Source organism: Microcaecilia unicolor, chromosome 10, assembly GCF_901765095.1.
Source record: "Microcaecilia unicolor chromosome 10, aMicUni1.1, whole genome shotgun sequence".
Taxonomy (NCBI): Eukaryota; Metazoa; Chordata; class Amphibia; order Gymnophiona; family Siphonopidae; genus Microcaecilia; species Microcaecilia unicolor.
Window position 1 is genome coordinate 141949876 of NC_044040.1, and position 24745 is coordinate 141974620.

At 45.0% G+C, this 24745-nt stretch overlaps 1 protein-coding gene across 1 annotated transcript in view; it reads right to left on the bottom strand.

Annotated features, from left to right (window-relative positions):
• The window catches only part of LOC115479228 (ubiquitin carboxyl-terminal hydrolase 19-like), a 106007-nt gene that overhangs the window by 42121 nt on the left and 39141 nt on the right, over window positions 1-24745 (bottom strand). The window contains exons 3-4 of the mRNA XM_030217060.1: window positions 18354-18500; window positions 10531-10656 (exon numbers count right to left, since the gene is read on the bottom strand). Coding sequence (XP_030072920.1) covers window positions 10531-10656; window positions 18354-18500 — 273 coding nt within the window. The remainder of the gene's footprint in view (window positions 1-10530; window positions 10657-18353; window positions 18501-24745) is intronic.

Sequence of the window (24745 nt, forward strand, 5' to 3'; positions counted from 1 at the left end):
AGAAAACCTGGTGCCAAAAGGGAAATACAGGAATATACAAAATATAATCCCACAAATTCTCAAATTTGGGGAGGAAAAGACTGTTGCTAATAATGCATCTCACTACAGAGTACACACGGTCAAAAATAATCATAGGTCTAAAAATCTCTCCCAATGATCTGGTAGCTCCAACAAAAAAAAAAAACAACCTTTATTTTTCTTCTATGGAACTGCCAATAAATATAGTTAGAAAAAGCACTTAACTTTAGGCGCTATGTTCACTTGTAAGTGGAGAGAATAATACCATCCAGTTGTAGATTGTGTGGTCTTATTGTAGACTATTAAATGCTCTTCGGCAGATTGGCTAAATGGGGACCCATTTCGCAGGTAGCTTCTTCTAGAGACCTTGCCTGCATATCACCTGATATGATCCCTGAAAGTCCCCACCTTCCAGCAGAAATGACAAGAAGACTCCAGGAGAGCATTTGAAAAAAGATGGGAAATGAAAGATCAGCAGGACTTGGGTGTGATCGTATGTGATGATCTTAAGGTGGCCAAACAGGTGGAAAAAGCGATGGTGAAAGCTAAAAGGATGTTTGGATGCAAAGGGAGAGTAGGCCATTAGGATAAAGAAGGTGATGGTGCCCCTGTATAAGCCTGGTGAGATCTCAATTAGCATATTGTGTACAATTCTGGAGACCACACCTTCAAAAAGATATAAACAGGATAGATAGAGTCAGTCCAGAAAAGGGACTACTAAAATGGTCAGTGGTCTTTTTCATAAAACATATGGGGACACACTTAAAGATCTCAATAAGTATACTTTGGAAGAAAGGTGGAAGAGGGGACATATGATAGAGATGTTTAAATACCTACGCGGCATAAATGCACAGGAGATGAGTCTTTCAATTGAAAAGAAGCTCTGGAATGAGGGGGCATAGAATGAAGGTGAAAGGGAATAGACTCAGAAGTAACCCGAGGAAATACTTCTTCATAGAAAGAATGGTATCCCAGTGGAAGAGGTGGAAACGAAGAGTATCTGAATTCAAGAGAGCTTGGGACAAGTACATAGGTTCTCTAAGGGAGTTATAGAGGGGTAAGTGGCATGGATGGGCAGACTGGACAGGCCATATGGTCTTTATCTGCCTACATTTTTCTATGTTTCTATAACTCCAAGGTGTAACACGTTGCAAATGACTTTGACAATCCAATGGTCTGTAGGAATGTGGAACTACCTCTGGCAGCTGGCCTCCCACCACTATCAGGGGATGGACCCAAAGCCATCATTGGGAGTCTCTGACATGGCCTGGACTGGCTGCTCTGGAATTCCAAACACAGCAGTAGCCCCTCCCCCCAAGCTGATTGTCATTAATTGTACCCAGGTGATAATGGCAAGCATCCTGAAACTGACCCCTGTTCGAGGTCTGTCTGTAGTGAAGATTGGAGGGTGGCCAATCTAATGCCTATTTTAAAAACGGGATCCAGGAGTGATCCGGGAAATTAAAGATCGGTAAGCCTGACGCTGGAGCTGAGCAAAATAGTAGAAAATATTATAAAGAATAAAATCACTGAACACATAGACAAACATGGTTTAATGGAACTGAGTTAACATGGATTCAGTCAAGGGAAGTCTTACCTCACCAATCTGCTTCATTTCTTTGAATGCGTGAATAAACATGTGGATAAAGGTGAGCTGTCAATGTAGTGTATCTAGATTTTCAGAAAGTGTTTGACAAAGTCTCTCATGAAAGGCGCCTAAGAAAATTAAAGAACCATGGAATAGGTGACAATGTTCAGTTGTAGATTAGGAATTGGTTGATGGACAGAAAATGGAGGGTAGGGTTAAATGGACAATTCTCTCAGTGGAGGAGGGTAAATAGGGGAGTGCCCCAAGGATCTGTATTGGAACCGGTGCTATTTAACATATTTATTAATGATCTGGAAATGAGAATGAGTGAGGTGATTACATTTGCAGACGACACAAAATTATTCAAAGTTGTTAAAATATATGTGGTTTGTGAGAAATTGCAGGAAGACCTTAGGAAACTGGAAGACTGGGCATCAAAATGGCAGATGAAATTTAATGTGGACAAATGCAAAGTGATGCATATTGGGAAGGATAATCCAAATCATATTTACTTGATGCTAAGATCCAAGGAGGTTTAATTGACAGGAGATGAAATGACATCAGAATGCTGAAACCAATTAGGTCAGTCTAAGTTTCACCTTCCCAGAGCAGCCATCATCCCTGTTCATTCAAACAAAGCAAGCAAACCTATGAGCTGCTGCATCCACCTTGTCGTTCTTTATTGTTGGTAGAATTTTTATTTAATCTCACTTAAATTTTCAAACATGCCAGCTTGTACAGCATATGGATGTACACAGAGGACGTATAATAATGGAATAACTTTTTATAGGTACAGTAGTAATTTGTTATAAATCTTAATCAGTGGTCAGTTGGAGGGGCTGGTTACAGGGACACCCTAGCATGTGTTATATTTGTGCAGAGATTTTCTTTTCCTGGTAATGTGCCACTAAAACAAACATTATGAGAATCAGGTGCTTGTCTCGTTTCAAATACTGTGAGCCCTTGGGTCCTGCTGGAGGCAGATGAACCACTGGCCTCCAAAGGACAGCCAGACAACCCCTAACTTCACCCGCGGCGACCACCGTTCACCGGGAGTTGAGCCTCCAGCTGCAGGCGGCCAACAGGACTTCAGGAACCACAGGGGTTGGCGGACTGGCCTGAAGAAAGAGGCAGGAGCAAGCAGAGATGATCAGGCAGTAATCAGGGCTGGCAGCAAACACGGATAGTCAGGAACAAGCTGTAGTCAGGCCTGGCAGCAAGCACGGATAGTCTGGAACAAGCAGTAGTCCAGAACCAGGAATACAGACAACAGATCCACACACACTGCAACTTCCCTGGAACAGAGTAGTAGCCGAAGCACAGAAGGACTGAAGGCAGGGCTTTAAATAGAGAAGCAATCAGAGCCAACCATACTCAGCTGTATCCAACATGGCTGCCCCCATAGGAGATCCTCCCAAGACCAAATATGGAGTTCCTTCCTGTACTCGTTACTACAAGATGGCTGCCCCCTCCTGAGCTAACCAAGATGGCTGCTGTCCTTGTTCCAAGTCGGATGACGGCTGCTGGACTAGGAAAACCGAAACATGGCTGATCCTCTGAGTTAACCAAGATGGCTGTGGTCTTGCTCCAAGCTAGATGACGGCTGCTGGACTTAGGAAACCGAACCAACCTTTCCTAAGCCTGATCCTCCTCTCTTTCTGAGGAGCCCGTGGCCGGTCCCAGTCGGGGGGAGCGCCGAACAGGTGAGGAACGTGACAGTGCTCAATATTCAGAGTTTCTATTTATGACATTCATAACTCACATTTAATATGTATTAGGTTGAAACCAGGGAGCATTTGAAAGCTTTTTTTTTTTTTTTCTTGTGCCTAGATCAAAAGACAAAGATGGTTTGTGGGAACTTGCTCCTTCTGTTTTGAAGAATGCAGTGGTGTATTATAAAAACGCACTTAATATTGTTTATTATTATTATTTACTACTGGTTGATATACAGCAGAAGTTAACCAAGTCAACTTCATGCTTTGTAATATAATTTTTAATAGCATGTTCTCAATTATTAACCAAATACAAATAAAATTATGTTAATTATACGACCATGTCTGCCTCTTATGGTAGTTAGGATAACCTGGTCCTGGAGTTACCCAAGGCAGTAAAGTTTGTCAGGATATTGACAATTAAAATTCATAAGTGAGATTTGCATACAGTGGAGGCAGTGCTTGTTATGAAATGCTTTGAGTCCTACTGATCTGTACATCTGTTGTGTTATTTTGGCGGGTGGAAACAGGCTTATAGGGAGGGGAGTATGGGAGGGGAAAGGTTCTTGGGGTATGTTCTCTGTAAAAGTTTTTATTGTGCCATGTTGGATGGTTTACTGTTTTTTCTTGTTCTGTATGAAGCTTATCAACCAACATGTTTTGCTTTTAATAAAGATGGTTAAAACATAAAAAATAAGTTTTGGATGTTACTGAATTCTATTATTCTGTCTCACTGTACTTCCAGCTTTGGCATAGTATAAGCCATCACAAGAACAAAATATAAGAAAACCAATGGACTGCATTAGCGGCTTATTCTCCATTTAGTTATGTTTCAACAAATGAGAGATCTGTTTGACAGAAAATATTTTTATTATTTTGACTTATAAACCACTTGTCTCTGAAACATGCTCAAACAACAGAATAATCCATTTGTGTATCTTGTGACAAAGCTGGAACTCGGGGCCCCACAGAGAAGCAGCTAATCCCTGAACTACGGTTCCCAGAAGCCCTTGCAAGCAGGAGAGAGGAGGGTAGCCCCAAAAGGGTGGAACGGATTTCCAACCCCAGCAGGGGGAGCAGCGGCTCATTGCTAGGGGAGCCAGTTACTCCCTTCCCCATTAGAGGGAGAAGTGGAGGTGAAGCTCAGTCCCTTAGCTGCATCACCGATATATAATTCCCTCCAGCTGTGAGAGGGGAGAGAGAAGCTGCCATGGAGTAGGTGGAGGACGGAAAGGGCCTGCCATTGGCGCTTCCCTGGGGAGGAAGAGTAAGCTGCCATGGAGTGGGAGAATGTAGATGTAGCCCTGTCCAGCACATGAAGGCAGTGTGAGAGGCCCTCATCTACCCTCATCTCCCCTTACGTTCCCGCCCGTAACCTCCGTTCACAGGATAAATCCCTCCTCTCAGTACCCTTCTCCACCACCGCCAACTCCAGGCTCCGCTCATTCTGCCTCGCCTCACCCTATGCTTGGAACAACCTTCCTGAACCCTTACGCCAAGCCCCCTCCCTGCCCATCTTCAAGTCTTTGCTTAAAGCCCACCTCTTCAATGCTGCGTTCGGCACCTAACCCTTACCGTTCAGTGAATCCAGACTGCCCCAATTTGACTGCCCCGATCGGACCGACCGTTCACTTGTCTATTAGATTGTAAGCTCTTTGAGCAGGGACTGTCTCTCTTTGTTAAATTGTACAGCGCTGCGTAACCCTAGTAGCGCTCTAGAAATGTTAAGTAGTAGTAGTAGTAGGCCACAGGGGTGTGGTGCTGTGAGGTAGGAGGAAAGCTGCCAGCCCTGTTTGGTACAGGGTCCTCCTGGGTGCTGTGAAGAGGACAGGGGCATGAGGTATTGGTTTCCTTTGAAGAGACTGTTTGTGAAAGGGTTGAATTATTGGGATGTATAGAACAGTAGGCTGAACTTTGACTGAGCCCTTCTGAGGGAGAGGGGAGGTAGTGCAAAGGAAGGGGGCCTGAACTGTTAAGGAACTGAATGTTGGCTGGAGTTTTGAACCCAGCCTGAACCCTGTTTGTGAACTGCATTTCAATTTTGAGAGTGGAACTGAATTGAGAATAAAGCACTTTGGTCCTAAGTCCGTATGGCAGTCTGGTTCTTTGCTGGAAACCTGTGAGCCTAACAGGGCTGCCGGCCCCAACCCAGAGCGGAGGAAGCAGACCCCTTTACAATCTAAAAGGTAAACTTCTACAAAACAGCTAAAGATGTGATTCCATGTGCCCCAATGAAAAGAGAGTTTAATTCTACTTCCATTTCATTTCAATATATTCCATCATCTTTACAACACCAGGCTTCCCAAAGCAGATTACAACAACATTTAAGATGAACCCATCAGGAAACAGGATATCCTCACTGAAATTTGGCCATCTGTATTGTATACAGTGTATTTATTTAGTTTTTAGTGTAGAAAAATGAGCACAAAATATAGAACTTAAAATTGCACTTTCTACCAGCTATAATAATTTTTTTAGTTGTTTTAGTGATATTCAATTGTTATTTTATGATATTTATATACACATGGGAAGCTTTCAAATAAATTAAAAGGCTGTACAATAAGTAAAAAAACAAACAAAAAAAACACCTTTTGTCCTCCACCTTTTAAGGCACTGCCTATCCAATTGAAACAGCTTTAGACTTGTTACAGATGGACCAAGAATAAAAAAAACAACAATGTGGATGCAGCAGCTCATAGGTTTGAATGCTTTGTTTTGAGTGAACGGGGATGATGGCTGTGCTGGGAAGGGGAAACTTAGACTATCCTAATTGGCTTCCTTGCTTACAGTGGACAAGATATAGGGTTACCATTCGTCCGGATTTCCCCGGACATGTCCTCTTTTTGAGGGCACCGTGGGGAGTCCGGGCGGATTTCCGCATTTCCCCGATTTGTCCGGGTTTCGTCGGGACGAATGGTAACCCTAGTATTGAGGCAGGAAGGCTCCCTCCCTTTGGAGAACAACTGCTGCAATCTAAACAAAATTGACAGTCTAGAAAAAAATAACGCCATCCCAAATGTAATCTAACACATTAATACGAGTGAATGTTGGAATCGGCAAGAAAAAAAAACATGAGAAAATACTGCCCAAAACTACCATTACGACTTCATATTTTACTACTACCAGCGCGCGACTATTCGACACCAGTTTCTATTCTCCTAGCCCTCTCAGTCACAGGAGGTCAAGGGAGGCTTGAAACGCAAACGTAGACCCTCCACCTGGATTTCTCGAAAGAGCCAATCGCAGAGCACTTTACTCGATTGAAGAAGGGAAGTCCGTGGGGACCAATCCTAGAGCGCGTTGTTGTTGTCCGGTAGAGACGGAGAGCTTGGTGGGTTTGTTTTGGGTTTGCAAGGCAGCCTGTGGCGGTGGCAGGGAAGCAGTGCTTCTTGCCTACTTTTCTTTCACCTGCTGTCAAGTAGTGCCGCGCGGAGCCACTGAGATAGAGGTATGGAGCGCTAAGGTTTCAAGGAGATGGCGAGCAGTTGCCACCTATGTACAGTAAAGCAGTAGTAACATAAAGTCAAAAAGCTCCGCTACTTCGCTGCTCACTCCCCCCTCACTAGAGCCACCAACTGCAGGACCAACGGTCTTTAGCCCGGCACCTGCGGGCAGGGGGGGGGGCAGGGGGGGGCAGGGAGGCTTGTGTACACGCATAAGTGTCTGCTGTTTTGCATTTTTTGTGCAGTTCGTCTGTAGCTCGTGTTGTGTAAAATTCCACAAAGAAAGGCAGAAAGAAGTCGATAGGGGAGAGCCATTTGGCCCACCTAGTCTCTCATTTGTACATGATTACTGTTTTGTTACAGGTTTCGCTTCGTGGGTCTTTCCCATTCCTTTTACCACTAAGACCGCTTTTTGTCTGGCTCAGGCTTGCTTAAATTCTGTTACCTCTTTGACTCCATTGATGCTAGATAGTAAGTGAGGGGGGGAAATGTGACAGGGGGCGCGGGGGGGGTATGTGACGGGGCGGGGACTATAACAGGGGAGGGGAATAGGGGCGGAACGAGGATCAAAAAGGGGCGGGGCAGGGGGGCGTGACATGTGTCCTCTTTTTCAGAGGACACAAAATGGTAACCCTAAGAAGATAGGCTCACTTCCACTCCTGTTTATTAAACCTCCTTGCACTCCTGGTTGTGTTCTTCATCACGCAACCACCACATCTACCTTGGGAAGCCTTAGGGTTTCCATACTGTCCCTGGGGATAGGATACTACTGTACCATTGATCTAGCCACCTTAATGGGTGCATCAGGTGTGTCCCACTCCATCTTGATGACGTCCTAAAGATCCTGATGCATAGGGAAGGATCTAGCCTGCTTCAGGATGCCCTTCAAAGGGTCCACCTTCCTGGGTTCCCCCTCCAAGGGTACATTTTCCCCAAAACTGAGAACCGAAGAAACTTTTGAAATAAGCTCCTGCAGTTCATCTCTGTGGAAGATGCACACAACAGATTCGGGGGGGGGGGGGGGGGGGGGGGGGAAATCTTCCAACCTGGCCTCCTCTCCCTGCTCATCTTGATGGGTCCTCTGACAGGACAGACCCACCATCATACAAGTCCTCTGCCCAATTAATCCTGGGCTGTTTGGCAGCACACAGGGCACTCTGGGCATCACAAAACCCTATAAGCTGTGCCTGCCCCCTCCTAGCCTTGATGACCACATGTATGGCAATGCTGGAGCTGCTTTGTACTCATGCCACTCGAAGCATTGACAGAACAAAGTCTTACTGCCTGTGTGCCCCTGCTGCTGAACCAACTAAGTTGTGAAGGGAAAGAGAGGGAAACAGACCACACAGCAACCTTACATCAAGAAGGGAGTTAAGCTGTACTGCCCTATGCACTGTTTTCTCTGTTGTCAGTGTGCTCTGAAGCTCTCAAGCCACTCCCTCCCCTCCAAACAATGATAGGGGAAGGGAAGACAAGGAACAACACAGTCCTCTATCCAACCTGGTATCCAGAAGGGGGAGGGACCCGGACTTCTGGTTGTGACACCCCCAGGGCAGGGCACCTGAAGCCCTGTTCCAGTGGCCCAAAGGTTGCATACATCAGGGAAAAGATTCAATCCATCCAAAGTAAGACTTTTTACACTTGTTTTTGTGGAAATAACCCTGAAGGAGAATGCCCCCAAAGGAATGTTAGCTGCTCTTAGGCCTCCAGACTAACCCATGCGTCCTTCTGGAGACTGAGAAATAATGACTATAAGACTGCAAAGGGTGGTTACAAAAGTCAGTTCTTCTCAGTCTCCATCTGCTGATAGGAGTGCATAACCCATGTGTCTGAACTAGTCTGGAGGGATGCTAAAGAACATAAGAATGACGACACAGGGGTGTCCAACCTCAGCCCTCGCCAGGTCAGGAAGTATTTCTTCATGGTGAGAGTGTTGGATGCTTGGAATGCCCTCCCGCGGGAGGTGGTGGAGAAGAAAACGGTAACGGAATTCAAACATGCGTGGGATAAACATAAAGGAATCCTGTTCAGAAGGAATGGATCCTCAGGAGCTTAACCGAGATTGGACAGCAGAGTCGGTAGTGGGAGGCGGGACTGGAGGTTGGGAGGCAGGGATAGTGCGGAGCAGACTTATACGGTCTGTTCCAGAGCCGGTGGTGGGAGGCGGGGATAGTGCTGGGCAGACTTATACGGTCTGTGCCAGAGCCGGTGGTGGGAGGCGGGGATAGTGCTGGGTAGACTTATACGGTCTATGCAAGAGCCGGTGGTTGGGAGGCGGGGCTAGTGGTTAGGAGGCGGGGATAGTGCTGGGCAGACTTATACGGTCTGTGCCCTAAAGAGCATAGGTACAAATCAAAGTAGGGTATACACAAAAAGTAGCACACATGAGTTGTCTTGTTGGGCAGACTGGATGGACCGTGCAGGTCTTTTTCTGCCGTCATCTACTATGTTACTACTATGCATTCAAAATACTCCCACAACTATGACCAAATAGAAAAAAAAATTATTCAAATTATTACAAAAATATTTAAAGTATTCAGACACCTCCCCTCCAAACAATGATGGGGGAAGGGAAGACAAGGAACATCACGGTCCTCTATCCAACCTGGTATCCAGAAGGGGGAGGGACCCGGACTTCTGGTTGTGACACCCCCAGGGCACGGCAATACCTCTTTAAACCCTACGTTGAATAGGGTCTCTCTATAGTCGATGACCTAATGTATGTTACAATCCAATTTATTACTCACAGTATCTTGTCTCTCTCCATCTCTGTCAGCTACCTTGCCTCCTTCACATGGTAATTAGTTCTGCAGCCTAGAAGTCTCCAATTAGCCTCCTTGAACACACTCATCATAAACAGTGAATTGCATGACTCATTGTCTTTCAATTACCTGGCCAGAGGAAGAAAGGAAGGGGTGGGCTACTTGCTTGTGCTGGACACCAAATGGCCTTATTTCTTTTGTAATCCACAGAAGGAAAAAAAAGAGGTCTCCACACCTTACTGTCTGTAGATTAAGATTAGTTATTTATATTAAATATTACCAGTACTGGGACTGCATGGTCTAGGCCTTCACAAATGCACCTCCACCAACAGAACGCCACGGCATCCCTCTGTACTCAGCACGTTGGACGCGTTTATGTTTCTCTTATGGCTTTTACAAAGTTGTACCAAGTAGATGAAATGACGAGGATTCACTGTGCTTTATCTTGTTGATATATACTGACACTGTGGTTGCCGTGGTGGTGAACAGTGTAGATCCTGTTGGAGATATTATTGGAAGGACCTTTGATATAAGTACACCATCTATTTGGGAGTTTCAGTTGGTTGCTGTATGAGGGGGTGTGGGTTGGTATTGTCACATCATAGATGCTATCTTGTTTATTAACAGTTTAGGTATATGTGTACATTTGAATAGGGCAACAGTACTATCGCAATACTTTTTAGGTGTTTGGATACTTTTAATATTTTTGTAATAATTTGAATAAAAACTTTTTCTATTTGGTCATAGTTGTGGGAATATTTTGAATATTTGATGTTATAACTATATTGAAAGTAAGTTACCCATATTTTGTTATTGTGTTTTCCAATAAATATGCATGAGATATATTTGCATACAATAGAGGCAGTGCATGCAAACAGATTATCACGTAAATTCATTGGAGAAATCCTGAAAATCCGACTGGATTGCAGTCCTCGATGACCAAGTTTGGACACCCCTGCACTAGTACATAATACAACTTTCTAGAATATAGGAGACTGAATACTTACCCATACACTCTGATCATTAAATTCATACCAGCCACTCGAAAGGTCAGATTGCAGTTTGACGAATGCAGTATAGTGTCCACCCAAACAGCTTCCATAATGATTACATATTGCAAATAATTCATATTTCTGTTATAAGGACACATGAAGAAATAACATTAACAGAAATCAAAACTGATACATCTAGGTCAAGAGATGTACAATTCTGATGGTATTTTAGAAAAGGATCTGCAAAAGTACAGCCTCTTCTAAAATACATGCAGGAGTACAAGTGTATTTGCCAACAGATGTAGCAAGAGCAGCCATTTTACAAAGATACAGTGGGGGAAATAAGTATTTGATCCCTTGCTGATTTTGTAAGTTTGCCCACTGACAAAGACATGAGCAGCCCATAATTGAAGGGTAGGTTATTGGTAACAGTGAGAGATAGCACATCACAAATTAAATCCGGAAAATCACATTGTGGAAAGTATATGAATTTATTTGCATTCTGCAGAGGGAAATAAGTATTTGATCCCCCACCAACCAGTAAGAGATCTGGCCCCTACAGACCAGGTAGATGCTCCAAATCAACTCGTTACCTGCATGACAGACAGCTGTCGGCAATGGTCACCTGTATGAAAGACACCTGTCCACAGACTCAGTGAATCAGTCAGACTCTAACCTCTACAAATGGCCAAGAGCAAGGAGCTGTCTAAGGATGTCAGGGACAAGATCATACACCTGCACAAGGCTGGAATGGGCTACAAAACCATCAGTAAGACGCTGGGCGAGAAGGAGACAACTGTTGGTGCCATAGTAAGAAAATGGAAGAAGTACAAAATGACTGTCAATCGACAAAGATCTGGGGCTCCACGCAAAATCTCACCTCGTGGGGTATCCTTGATCATGAGGAAGGTTAGAAATCAGCCTACAACTACAAGGGGGGAACTTGTCAATGATCTCAAGGCAGCTGGGACCACTGTCACCACGAAAACCATTGGTAACACATTACGACATAACGGATTGCAATCCTGCAGTGCCCGCAAGGTCCCCCTGCTCCGGAAGGCACATGTGACGGCCCGTCTGAAGTTTGCCAGTGAACACCTGGATGATGCCGAGAGTGATTGGGAGAAGGTGCTGTGGTCAGATGAGACAAAAATTGAGCTCTTTGGCATGAACTCAACTCGCCGTGTTTGGAGGAAGAGAAATGCTGCCTATGACCCAAAGAACACCGTCCCCACTGTCAAGCATGGAGGTGGAAATGTTATGTTTTGGGGGTGTTTCTCTGCTAAGGGCACAGGACTACTTCACCGCATCAATGGGAGAATGGATGGGGCCATGTACCGTACAATTCTGAGTGACAACCTCCTTCCCTCCGCCAGGGCCTTAAAAATGGGTCGTGGCTGGGTCTTCCAGCACGACAATGACCCAAAACATACAGCCAAGGCAACAAAGGAGTGGCTCAGGAAGAAGCACATTAGGGTCATGGAGTGGCCTAGCCAGTCACCAGACCTTAATCCCATTGAAAAATTATGGAGGGAGCTGAAGCTGCGAGTTGCCAAGCGACAGCCCAGAACTCTTAATGATTTAGAGATGATCTGCAAAGAGGAGTGGACCAAAATTCCTCCTGACATGTGTGCAAACCTCATCATCAACTACAGAAGACGTCTGACCGCTGTGCTTGCCAACAAGGGTTTTGCCACCAAGTATTAGGTCTTGTTTGCCAGAGGGATTAAATACTTATTTCCCTCTGCAGAATGCAAATAAATTCATATACTTTCCACAATGTGATTTTCCGGATTTAATTTGTGATGTGCTATCTCTCACTGTTACCAATAACCTACCCTTCAATTATGGGCTGCTCATGTCTTTGTCAGTGGGCAAACTTACAAAATCAGCAAGGGATCAAATACTTATTTCCCCCACTGTACATATTGAAATTTTGAACGAAGGAACCTTGGCAGCTTAAACATGTAAATGCCAATATTTATATGTGTAAATTGTATTTTGCAACAGAAATGTGTAAGTGCTGGCACTTGCATGTCTAGGCCTGCCATTTTATAAACCTGCAAGTGGACATGCTGCTAGTTAGCAACAGAGGACAAAATTCTTCATTATATACAGTTTGGAAGGGGGGAAACAGCAATGGCGGATTAAGAATGAGAATTCTCTTAATCCCTCCTGTAAAGGGCTGGGTGAAAACAGCACTTCTGTAAAACATATACCTGTGAAGGAGTAGCTGTAAATTCCCACATACATGTGTATTCCCTTTCCGAAATGGGGAATATATGTGTGGATTTTGGTCCTGCCCAAACCACACCCCCTCATAATCTATATGTACTGGCTAGTTATGTGTAAACACTGCCTTTCTAAAAACAGGTTTTAAACATATATGCAATATTCATGTAAATGTCAATATGGAACGTGTAAATCATGACTGGAGCTTCTTAAATAAGGGCCTAAATCAGCAAGAAACCTGAAGCATTAATGTAGGTTTGTAAATAGACAAGCAGAAAAGTTTTGAGTTTCCAGCATCAGTCCTATTTTTTTTTTTTTGGATGTAGCTCACACCTTTCTTAATAGTAGCTCAAGGTGAGTTACATTCAGGTATACTAGTCAGCCGATATTCAGGGCTATTAACCAGCCAGGAATGGCTCCTGACTGGTTAAGTGGCACTTAGTCGGCTAGGCGCTAATATTCAGTGCGAGATAGCCAGTTATCTCCACAGACAATTAGCACTTAGTGCACAGGACTACATTCTATATATGGTGCCTGAAAAATCAGCGCCAAAAATATTTCCGCCTAGTTGTATTCTGTAAACTGCGCCTAGATTTAGAAGCAGTTTATAGAATACGCCTAGCGGCCAGGCCTGCTCCTAACTCTAGGCGCGTCCATTTACGCCAAGTAAAAACCTGGTGTAAATACTGGCCCAGTATTGAATATACTGGGGTCAGCGCTGATCCCAACACTTATGTGGGCTCAATATCAGGCACTAGGTATTTATTTAAGTCCCATCGTCTGCATCCTATGGCTTGTAGTGCTTTGATTCTTATTAAATTAAGTGGAACCAAAGGAAAGAAAGGATTAGATTTACTAACACAATCATAGTCAATTTATTTTTGATATACCACCAAGTCATAAGAAATATCTAAGTGGTTTACATAGTTAAAAAGCAAGGGGGAAAAGATGAGACACAGAACAAAGAACAAACAACGAAACACATTAATGAGGCCTATTTGCATTTACTAATAATGCACATATACAGCATTAATGTTCATTAAAGTGGAATGGCATGTTAGCAAGTCTAGCCCTAACCAACAACGGGGTGTTTGGGTGAATAAATACTGAAGTGCAAATACCCAAACAAACAATAGTGCAAAGAAAATCTAAATAAAATTAAAATGGGGGGGGGGGGGGGGGGGGGTGGAGAGCCTCAGAAAATTGGCAAACACTATAGAAAACTGTGCTTACTGCCTTCTCAATCATAGCCTTTAAAACTTTCCAAAAATAGTGCTCAGTTTTTGAACTATTTCTTGTTTTAAATACAGGTGCTCACTTTAACAAGATAAGTTCACATTAAAGTTAATAAATTTGTATTTATACACATTTCTTTTTGTGAGCACTGTTTTTGGAAGGTTTTTTTTTTTTGCCTATGATTGAGAAGGCAGTAAGCACAGTTTCTTTAGTGCTTTGCTAATTTTCTGATTTTTTTTCCTTCCATTTGAATTTGAATTATATTTTCTTTTGCTCTATTATTTGTTTGGGTATTTGCACTTTTCAGTAAATCTAGCCCTGAAAGGTCTGTTTACTAAGTCACGCTATGAAACTAATGCATGTTATTTACCAATTAATGGATTTTAATTAGTAATAACATGAATTATTTGCCACTAAAGCAGCTTAACATGTTTTTTTTTAACCTGAAATGCACATTAAATGCAAGCGTGATGTGAAAGCAACTCATTATTATACAAAATGAATTACACAGCTTATGTTTCAATGCCCTTGGTAAGGGCCCTAAAGTGACTGTGTTAGAAACTAGTTGAGTGGAGAGCACAAAGGCTACTGGTAAATGGAGTTCACTTGGAACATAGGGATATTTCAGTGGTCTGCTACAAGGACTGGTTCTTTGTCCAGTTCATTTAACATTTTTGTAAGCGATATTGCATAATGCCTCTATGCGGATGATATCAAAGTCTGAAGGTGTCTAGCAAAGCTTGAAAAAATGGTCTGAAATTTGGCAGCTAAGTTCTGGAGACCGCACCTTTTGAAAGATATACATAGGATGGATTAGTTTTAGAGGGCAACCTCTAAAATGGAAGGTGGTCTTTATCATAAAACATATGGGAACAGACTCAGGGGTCCTTTTACTAAGGTGCGCCGGAAAATGGCCTGCGCTGGTGTAGAGGCGGGTATTGGACGCGCGCAGGTCCATTTTTCAGCAAAATAGGCCTTTTCTTTGGGCCAAAAATGGACATGCGGCAAAATGAAAATTGTCGTGCGTCCATTTTGGGCCTGAGACCTTACCACCGCCACCCACTGACTTAGCGGTAAGGTCTCACGCGTTAACCGGGCGGTAATCATCAGCGCACATACAATGTTGATTACCACCCAATTAGCACCGTATGCTGGAAAACTTTCCAGCGCGCGTAAAAAATGAAATTATCGCCCGGGCCATGCAGTAGCCGGGCGGTAGTTCAAAATTGATGTGCATAGGATGCGTGTAATCGCCTACGCGGCTTAGTAAAAGGGCCCCTTAAAGATCTCAATATGTATACTTTGGAAGAAATGCAAGAGAGGGGCGATATGACAGACATATTCAAACACCTTCGTAGAGTAAATGTACAGGTGGTGAGTCTCTTTCAATTGAAAGGAAGGTCTGGAATGAAAGGGCATACGCTTTATAACAAAGACTACTGATCATTACAGTAGCTGCCCTCTGGACCGACACTTGTTTATGTCTTACTCTAGGTTTTTGAAGGTGCAGTCTTCAGAACTGTGCACAATTCTCTATGGGGTCCTTTTACAAAGGTGCGCTGAAAAATGGCTTGCGGTAGTGTAGGCGCGGGTTTTGGGCACGCGCCAATCCATTTTTCAGTGTGCCTGTAAAAAAGGCCTCTTTTTTTTTTAACCGAAAATGGGCGTGCGGCAAACTCATAATTGCCGCGTGTCCATTTTGGGTCTGAGACCTTACCGCCAGCCATAGACCTAGCGGTAAAGAATTTGGAAAGTAATGACCTACGTGCATCAGATGTCACTTGGTGCGCATCCGCTACGTGCACCAGAAAATAAAAATATTTTTCAGACGCACGTAGCGGACGCACGCCAAAATTGAAATTACCGCAAGGGCCATGCTGTAACTGGGCGGTAACTCCAATTTGGCACGCGTTGGGCGCACATAGGCATCTACACGGCTTAGTAAAAGGGGCCCTACATGAAATCCCACCAGAGACTTATACAGAAGCACTATCAACTCCTTGTTTTGTGCTGATCATTTCTCTCTTCTCCTCTCCTTTCCACACAACTACTGCTCTTTACTTACAAAAGACCATTAGTTTTGAAGAGTATCTAATATAATAAAACGCACCCTCAACGTTCTGAGGACAACGTTCTGAAGCCATCTGACGTCACTCCCAGGCTGAAGGGTTCGTGGATTCGTGGTATGAAGCCTTCAAGCCAGCCAGCCGTCTCTGCCCCGCCCTCGCGTCAAACGTCATGACGTCGAGGGCGGAAAAAAAAAACCAAACAAATCCGGCAGCGAAGCGTCAGGGAAGGAGGCGGCGCTCCCGACGTCTAGCCTTCCCTTCGCTGTGTTCCGCCTTCTTCGGACGTCAAGGATGACGTCAAAAGAAGGCGGAACACAGCGAAGGAAAAGCTAGACGTCGGGAGCGCCGCCTCCTTCCCTGACGCTTCGCTGCCGGAACCGCCATGGAGGTAAATTAAAAAAGAAGAAAAAAAACAAAAAGGGATGCATGGATGCGACAGCATGGAAGCGAAGGGGGGGGGCATGGATGCGAAGGGGGGGGGGGGAAAGAGGGCGGGCCAGGCGGGGACATGGGAGAGAGAGGAGCATGGATGCGAGGGGGGGTCATGGAAGGGAGAGAGGGGACTTGCTGGAAAAGGATGAATGGAGGCGGCAGGGGACAGAGGAGCATGGATGGGCATGGATTGGGAGGGCAGGACTCAGGGAGAGAGGGAAATTGCTGGATAGGGATGAATAGAGGGGACAGATGGGCATGGATGGATATGGATTGCAGGGCAGGCCTCAGGGAGAGAGGGGAATTGCTGGATAGGGATGAATGGAGGGGGCAGGGAACAGATGGGGATGGATTGGAAGGGCAGGACTCAGGGAGAGGGGAATTGCTGGATAGGGATGAATGGAGGGGACAGATGGGCATGGATGGATATGGATTGCAGGGCAGGCCTCAGGGAGAGAGGGGAATTGCTGGATAGGGATGAATGGAGGGGCCAGGTGACAGAGGAGCATGGATGGGCAGGGATTGGAAGGGCAGGACTCAGGGAGAGGAGAATTGCTGGATAGGGATGAATGGAGGGGACAGATGGGCATGGATGGATATGGATTGCAGGGCAGGCCTCAGGGAGAGAGGGGAATTGCTGGAAAGGGATGAATGGAGGGGGCAGGGGACAGAGGAGCATGGATTGGGAGGGCAGGACTCAGGGAGAGAGGGGAATTGCTGGATAGGGATGAATGGAGGGGACAGATGGGCATGGATGGATATGGATTGCAGGGCAGGCCTCAGGGAGAGAGGGGAATTGCTGGATAGGGATGAATGGAGGGGACAGATGGGCATGGATTGCAGGGCAGGGCTCAGGGAGAGAGGGGAATTGCTGGATAGGGATGAATGGAGGGGACAGGTGACAGAGGAACATGGATGGGCATGGATTGGGAGGGCAGGGCTCAGGGAGAGAGGGGAACTGCTGGAAAGGGATGAATGGAGGGGGCAGGGGACAGAGGAGCATGGATGGGCATGGATTGGGAGGGCAGGGCTCAGGGAGAGAGGGGAATTGCTGGATAGGGATGAATGGAGGGGACAGATGGGCATGGATGGATATGAATTGCAGGGCAGGCCTCAGGGAGAGAGGGGAATTGCTGGATAGGGATGAATGGAGGGGACAGGTGACAGAGGAGCATGGATGGGCATGGATTGGGAGGGCAGGGCTCAGGGAGAGAGGGGAATTGCTGGAAAAGGATGAATGGAGGGGGCAGGGGACAGATGGGCATGGATTGGGAGGGCAGGGCTCACACTCTCTCTCTCATATACAATGTCTTTCTGACTGTCACTCTCACACACTCTGTCTCACACTGTATCAGATTCACTCTCTATGTGCCACACAGTCACTCACACACTCGCTTGGTCTCATACACTCACTCTCACAGAGAATCTGTGTCTCACACACACTCTCGCCCACACACACACACTCTCTCTCACACTGTCTCACATACACACTTGCACACACTCTCATTCTCACACACACTCTCTCACAAACACACTCACACCCAGACTCACTCTCTCTCTCTCACACACTCACACTTTCACTCTGACTCTCAAACAGTCACTCTCACATACACTCTCCCAAACATACACACTCCGAGGAAAACCTTGCTAGCGCCCGTTTCATTTGTGTCAGAAACGGGCCTTTTTTACTAGTTATATGATAAAACCTATATATTTGGTTTAAAATATTTTTTAACTTGTTGATTTCATGGTGAAATATTGAAAACTTATCAAATCTCAAGACACAGCAACCTTTAAAGTGTACATAAATACTAGTAATGTGGATAATGCGATGCCTTGATTAGTTTCCATTAAAGGAGGGGTTCTTACTCTTTCTTCTTGATTGCAGTCAACTAGTAAAGTCCATGGGATCTCAATTGTCTTATCGTTTTTCCTGAATTTACCAAAGCTGAAATCAAACTCAAACCGCTTGAGCTGTAAAACCAGAACTGGTGGGAGATGTGTGAACTTGTATGTCTGCAAAGACAAAAAAAAAAGCAGATTCACTGTTAATGTTGAATGCATATACTGCCAAGTGATAACTCTTATGATTCAATATTCAGACCCAGTGACAAGCATTTTTTTTCATTGCTAGCCATGCTGTTAAAAATATTTGTATATTTAGCACTGCTATCCAGATAGGCAGGGCAGAATTATCCCATTGGTGTGATCTAGGGAAACAAGAGCACTAGGTCTCTTATCACCAGGGGCGTAGCTATGGGTGGGCCTGGATGGGCCCAGGCCCACCCAATCTCGGCGCAGGCCCACCCAAACGACGACGACTGGAACAGCGACTTTTACCCGAAGTCGCAGCGACGAACGGGCGGGCAGCGCTGCGGACCCGGTAGTAAAAGCAACAAGGAGGCAGGTTCGACTCCGTCCTTCGCTTCCCTGCCCTCTGCTTCCCGCCTTCCTGTAACGTCATTTCCTTTCGGGCAGGGAAGTGAAGGACCGAGTCGAACCAGCCTCCTTATTGCTTTTACTATCGCCGCTTGCCCGCCCATTCGTCGCTGCAATTTCGGGAGTGGAATGGAAGTGAGCCAGCCTATCTCATCCACTGTAAGTAAGGAAGTCATTTGAAATCATCGTTTCCACTCCCTCGCGCAGCTGTCGCCGTTCACTTGAATGGAGAAAGTGGAGAGAAGCAGACTGTTAGATTTAGAAGTAAAACAAAACCATACAACTAGTGAAACAGAGGCAGTGTTGTTTTAGAACTAAAATAAGAGCTAGTTCTAAATCTAAATAATTTTGAATATAGATTATAATATAACACTATTGCTTTTAAAACACTGGACAAGTAAAAAAACATTTTGGTTGTTTCATTTATTTGACTTACACAACTCAAGATGACTTATTTATACTATTATAAATGGTTTGGCTTTTTCTTGCATGATTAGCTTAAAACAATAAATCTGACGTTAAAAAAAAAAACAGCAAGCAAACCTGTGAGCTGCTGCATCCACACTGTCGTTCTTTACAGATGGCTAGGAGAAGCTGTGAAGGGGGAGGGGGGACGCTGGACAGAAGGGGAAGGGGATGGGCAGAAACAGGATGGGCAGGGGAGAGAGGAGAATTGCTGGACAACAGAGATGGATGGAAGGGAAAGGGGAGAGAGGAAATTTGCTGGAGATGGATGGAGGAGAGGGCAGGGGAGAATGGAGAGTTGCTGGATGGAGCGGAGGAGAGGGGAAGGAGGAGAATTGCTGGACATGGATGGATGGAGGGAAAAGGGGAGAGAGGAAATTTGCTGGAGATGGATGGATGGAGGAGAGGGCAGGGGAGAATGGAGAGTTGCTGGACATGGAGTGGAGGGCAGGGAAAGGAGGAGAATTGCTGGACATGGATGGATGGAGGGGAAAGGGGAGAGAGGAAATTTGCTGGAGATGGATGGAGGAGAGGGCAGGGGAGAATGGAGAGTTGCTGGATGGAGTGGAGGGCAGGGGAAGGAGGAGAATTGCTGGACATGGATGGATGAATGGAGGGGGCAGGGGACAGAGGACATTTGGAGAGGGCAGGGGAGAATGGAGAGTTGCTGGACGAATGGATGGAGGGAGGGGAGAGAAGTCAGGAAGGAGGTGCACATGGATGGAGGGGAGGGAAGAGAGGAGAAATGCTGGACATGGATGGAGTGGAGGGCAGGGAAGAGAGGAGAAATGTTGGACAAGGATGGAGGGAAGGAAAGACAAAGGAAGGAGATGCACATGGATGGAGGGGAAGGGAGAGAGGAGAAATGCTGGACATGGATGGAGGGGAGGGAAGACAGAGGAAGTAGATGCACATGGATGGAGGGGAGTGGGGAGAAATGCTGGATATGGATGGAGGGAAAACTGCTCAGTTTAAGGGCTGGTTTGGAACACGTTGAGGGCAGATACTGAAACTCGAGGAAGGATAGGGACAGGGCTACAGATAGTAGACAGGATGCATAAGGACACAGGAGGATGGTGGACATGGTGAGAAAAAAACTATCAAATGGAAAGAAGACACTGCATAAAACAGAAGACACTGGGACCAAAGCAAATAGATCAGACAACAAAGGTAGAAAAAAGTATTTTATTCAGAATTTATTAATTGGAATATGTCAGCTTTTGGAAATGTGCATCTGTGATATTTTGCATGTAAGTTTCAATTTTTCTGGTATTGCTGCATGCTGAGTCTGACTTCTTGAGTTAACTTTCCAGTTCAGTATTTTGCCTTCATATTTTTTTATTTCTAGTTCCATGTGTCATGTCTGTTGTGTCATGTGTTTTTCATGTGTGATCAAGGTGCAGTATTCTACTAGTGTGTAGTATTTGCAGCCCTTTTTGTTTTGCTTTTTTTTTTTTTCACGAGGTAGTGTATTGGTGTTTTAGAGCCTGGTGTAATTACAGTTCTGCCTTTTCAAGCATAAGGTTGTAGCTCATCCTGTCCTTGGAATTAGTGCTGTTATGGTTTAGTAAGGATATGAGTGTGTTTTTGCACAAGTTTGTGTATAGCATTTTGCAGTGGAGAGATTGTGGGATAATGTAATTATATTTAAAATATCAATTTTTCCATTAAGTATGTATGTGGTTATACTGATGCAGGGTGCTGTTGGGCAGACTACTTAATCCATCATCAAGTGAATTCTAAGGCATTATTTTGTAGGATCCCAAGAGACACTACTCATACTTATATAGGCAGTGCGTGCCCACCCATATTACCTCTGGGCCACCCAAAATCTCAGGTCTGGCTACGCCACTGCTTATCACAATAAAAATACATTTTAAAACTTCCACAAATGGGGCCCCTAAGAGATTCTAACTGCGGAGGAAAACTGGTGGAGGAGAAAGCAGCAGCTAGAAAGTTCTGCTTGCTGACTGCTTCATCCGACTGGAAGGCAAGGCACAGGAGGTGGGAGTAAAAGACAGAAATCTATAGGCAGCAGTGGCTCTGGTCCCCTTCCCTCCCCTAACATTTGCTTCTTCCAGCAACTGACTTACCAGGGCAAAAATCTGCTTTGAATCCATTCAATTACAAATCTAAGAGGGATCCTCCTAAATATTTGGGCTTAGACATGTGCCTAATTTGACTATGCCTTAATCCTGCCCTGAGGATAGATAGTGGCACTGAATATATGTAGAAAGCATACGCCATTGGTGGCTATGAGGGCAGTTCTATATGGAGGCACCTAAATTAGGTACAAGGAAGGCTCATGTTTGAAGCCTGTTTTTTATAGAATACTACTGTAGGTGACTGACAACGCATCTGTATTTCAGGTGCGGGCTAGTGTAAATGTTTGAGCCTACATTGCAAAAGGCTTGTAGATTATAGTTGATTTTATCAACTACATGCATAAATATGCACCCCACCCACGCTCTGTCCAAAATCTGCCTATGTGAACACCCACCCACAAAATATGCGTCATCCCATCTAGCCATGTACTCACAGAATACCGCTTAGACAGAAACTGCTCATTTACAGGCATTTTCGCATGTACCCCTATGGGGTTAATTCTATAACTGGGCACCTCCATTTATGCGACCCAAGGGAGCATGGTAGGAGTCTATAAAGGGGCACCTAGGCTATCTGGGAAGAAAGGTGCCTATTTTAGCCCTATTTTATAAAGATACATGAAGGGCAGTTCTATACCTGGGTGCCTAATGATAGGTGCAAGTGCAAACATATGTTTTAAAATAATAGCACTTACAAGGATCAGAGGTGCTAACTGGTAGTTATACGTATAAGTGCAAGGTGCTAGACTATAATGTAAGTTGCTTAGCGTGTACCTCCAAAGGGGGCATACACATGAGTGGTGTTACGTCTGTGCTCACCTCGTGTTACGTCTGTGCTCACCTCGCCCTCTGGTGGCCAGAACCGGTGGCTGCTATGGACTATCACCAGTTCCAGACATTAGCCCAGTCCAGTCCGGATCTTCCAGGCTTGTCTGTCTTGTTTGACCCTGCACAGCTCCCGTAGCTGCCTGGTGATTGCTGCAGCTGAGCCTTAGCTGCTGCTAGGCATATTAGCCATTTGGAACCTCTCTGCCTTTGCATTGCGTATAAGGCTCTGGTATGTTGGTGCTTGTGGCACTTCAGCCTGAGTTTGTTTCCTTGCTCTAGTTCTTGCCTGTAGTTCTTGCTTGTTCTAGTTAGTCTATGTTTAGTTTAGGGTATTGCTTGTTTACTGTATTGCTTGTTTCCCAGTCTTGTTTCTGGTTTGTATGTCTTTGTCTAGTTCTAGGTTTTATCTGTGTTTGTTCCTACTACTACTACTACTTAACATTTCTAAAGCGCTACTAGGGTTACGCAGCGCTGTACAATTTAACATAGAAGGACTGTTTCAGTGGCTGTTTGCAGCTTTCAGTCCTGTCCTTTAGCCTATCCTTTCCCTGCCTTGCTGTCCCTGTTTATTCCTTTTCCCTCTGACCCTCAGTCCCTGTGCTGCCTAGCTGTTATCCAGTCCTGCCCGGTCCTATAAGTCCTGCCGGCCGCCAGCAGCCAGGGGCTCAACTCCTGGTGAAAGGTGGCTATGTGCAGGTGAAGCCTAACTCTTTATCAGACTTCTGCCTTGCCTCTGGTGTGGGGTGTTTTTGCCTGCCGCTGCCGCTCCTCAGCAGTGGCCCAAGGACTCACAAACCCAGTTTCCAGCTTTGAAAAGCGTGACAAGTGGAGTATGGGCAGGCCATGGGCATGTCACCAAGGAATGCGTGCAACTTGTAGAATGCTATCATTTGTGCTGTTGTACAGCACTCTTGGGCGTGCCAACTTATTCTAACCATTAAACTCCATAAGTGGGTGTGGCTATATTTTGGTGCATCAATATGGCTTTTTCCTAGTATTCTATAATGACTTAGGCGTACCCTGAAACCATTATAGAATTTGCACTAAGTGTGCCCCCATTGTGGCACCTACATCTTGGTACCAAATTATAGAATGGCCCTGATTGTCTATTATTTTAGAAACATATCCACTTGAAAAGGGCAGCATGAAGCCCAACCGGAGATACAGTTTTTAATTCATAAATCCATTTTTGCTCCTTGTAGTTCAAAATTCTTTCACCAGGTGGGCTTATTGAATAACTGGATTGGATGTCTTTAGTTTATATTGATTGGCTGGATATGTCAGCTGATCAGGATAAAGGAAGAGGAAAGAATGCTGCTGCCATCTTGGAAATGGGCTGTGTGAGATGTTACACTGAGTTCTTCAGTTATGTATGGTGCCACATTATTTTTAAATGATATTTAAGGATTAATATATTTTTGCAATAGTTAGACTGAAGAATTTTATTTTTAATATTTTTTTCAGGTATCACTACCCTGACTCAGCTTTAAGCGAAACATGATCATGTCGGGTGGACCTGAGAGTTACTCTCTATTTTTGAAATAAGTACATACTCTATATCAATGAAATTCTCCTTTTGAATACAATTTGAAGATATAAAAAATATAATAAGGACTTATGAAGAATTATGGCACATGCTCATAAATGGTGATTGGAGCAGGCTTTCTGATGGTCCTTTAAAAAAACCTAACAATCTTTTAAAACATTCTATCTAGAAGTAGTAGGAGTGTCTACTATCCTTTAAGGTGTTATTTTGTAGTAGGGGTGGCCCAAGGTAAGATGCCGTCTGAGGCAGGGCTGAGATGCTGCGCCCCCCCCCCCCCAGGCCACGATTTGGAATCTCCCCCCCTTCCTTCCTCTACCCCCTTCCCCGAGTTTACCTTCTTTTCCCATTTTCCAAAAGGCGGTGGCGGCAGCGATTCCCATACACTGTCCTGCTACCGGCCTCTTCAAAAACAGGAAGTTACATCAAAGAGGCGGGCTACAGTAAAGATAAGAGGCCGGTGCTGGCAGCAGGGCAGCGTATGGGAATCTCTGCCACTGCCTTTTGGAAAATGGACAAAGAATGTAAACTCGGGGGAGGGGGTGGAGGAAGGAAGTGGGAGATGCTGCTCCAGGAAGAGTGACATCTGAGGCCCCTGCCTCAGGTGGCCTAACGGTAGGCCGTCACTGTTTTGCAGGTGGAAAGGTGAACTGAACAGCATGTTCTTGTTCCCTTGCTGAAGCTGTGAATTTTATAGCCTAAAGTACTTAACTTACAGAATACTGGCATAAGTGGATATGCCTAAATTGAATACTAGTGCAGGTTTACACTAGTATTCTACAATGGGAATCTGGGTGCCCAGATACCTTACAGAATAGGTACTCCCTAAGTCACACTGGGCACCTAATGGGGGACACCCAGCTAAAGAATTGCCCCCATAA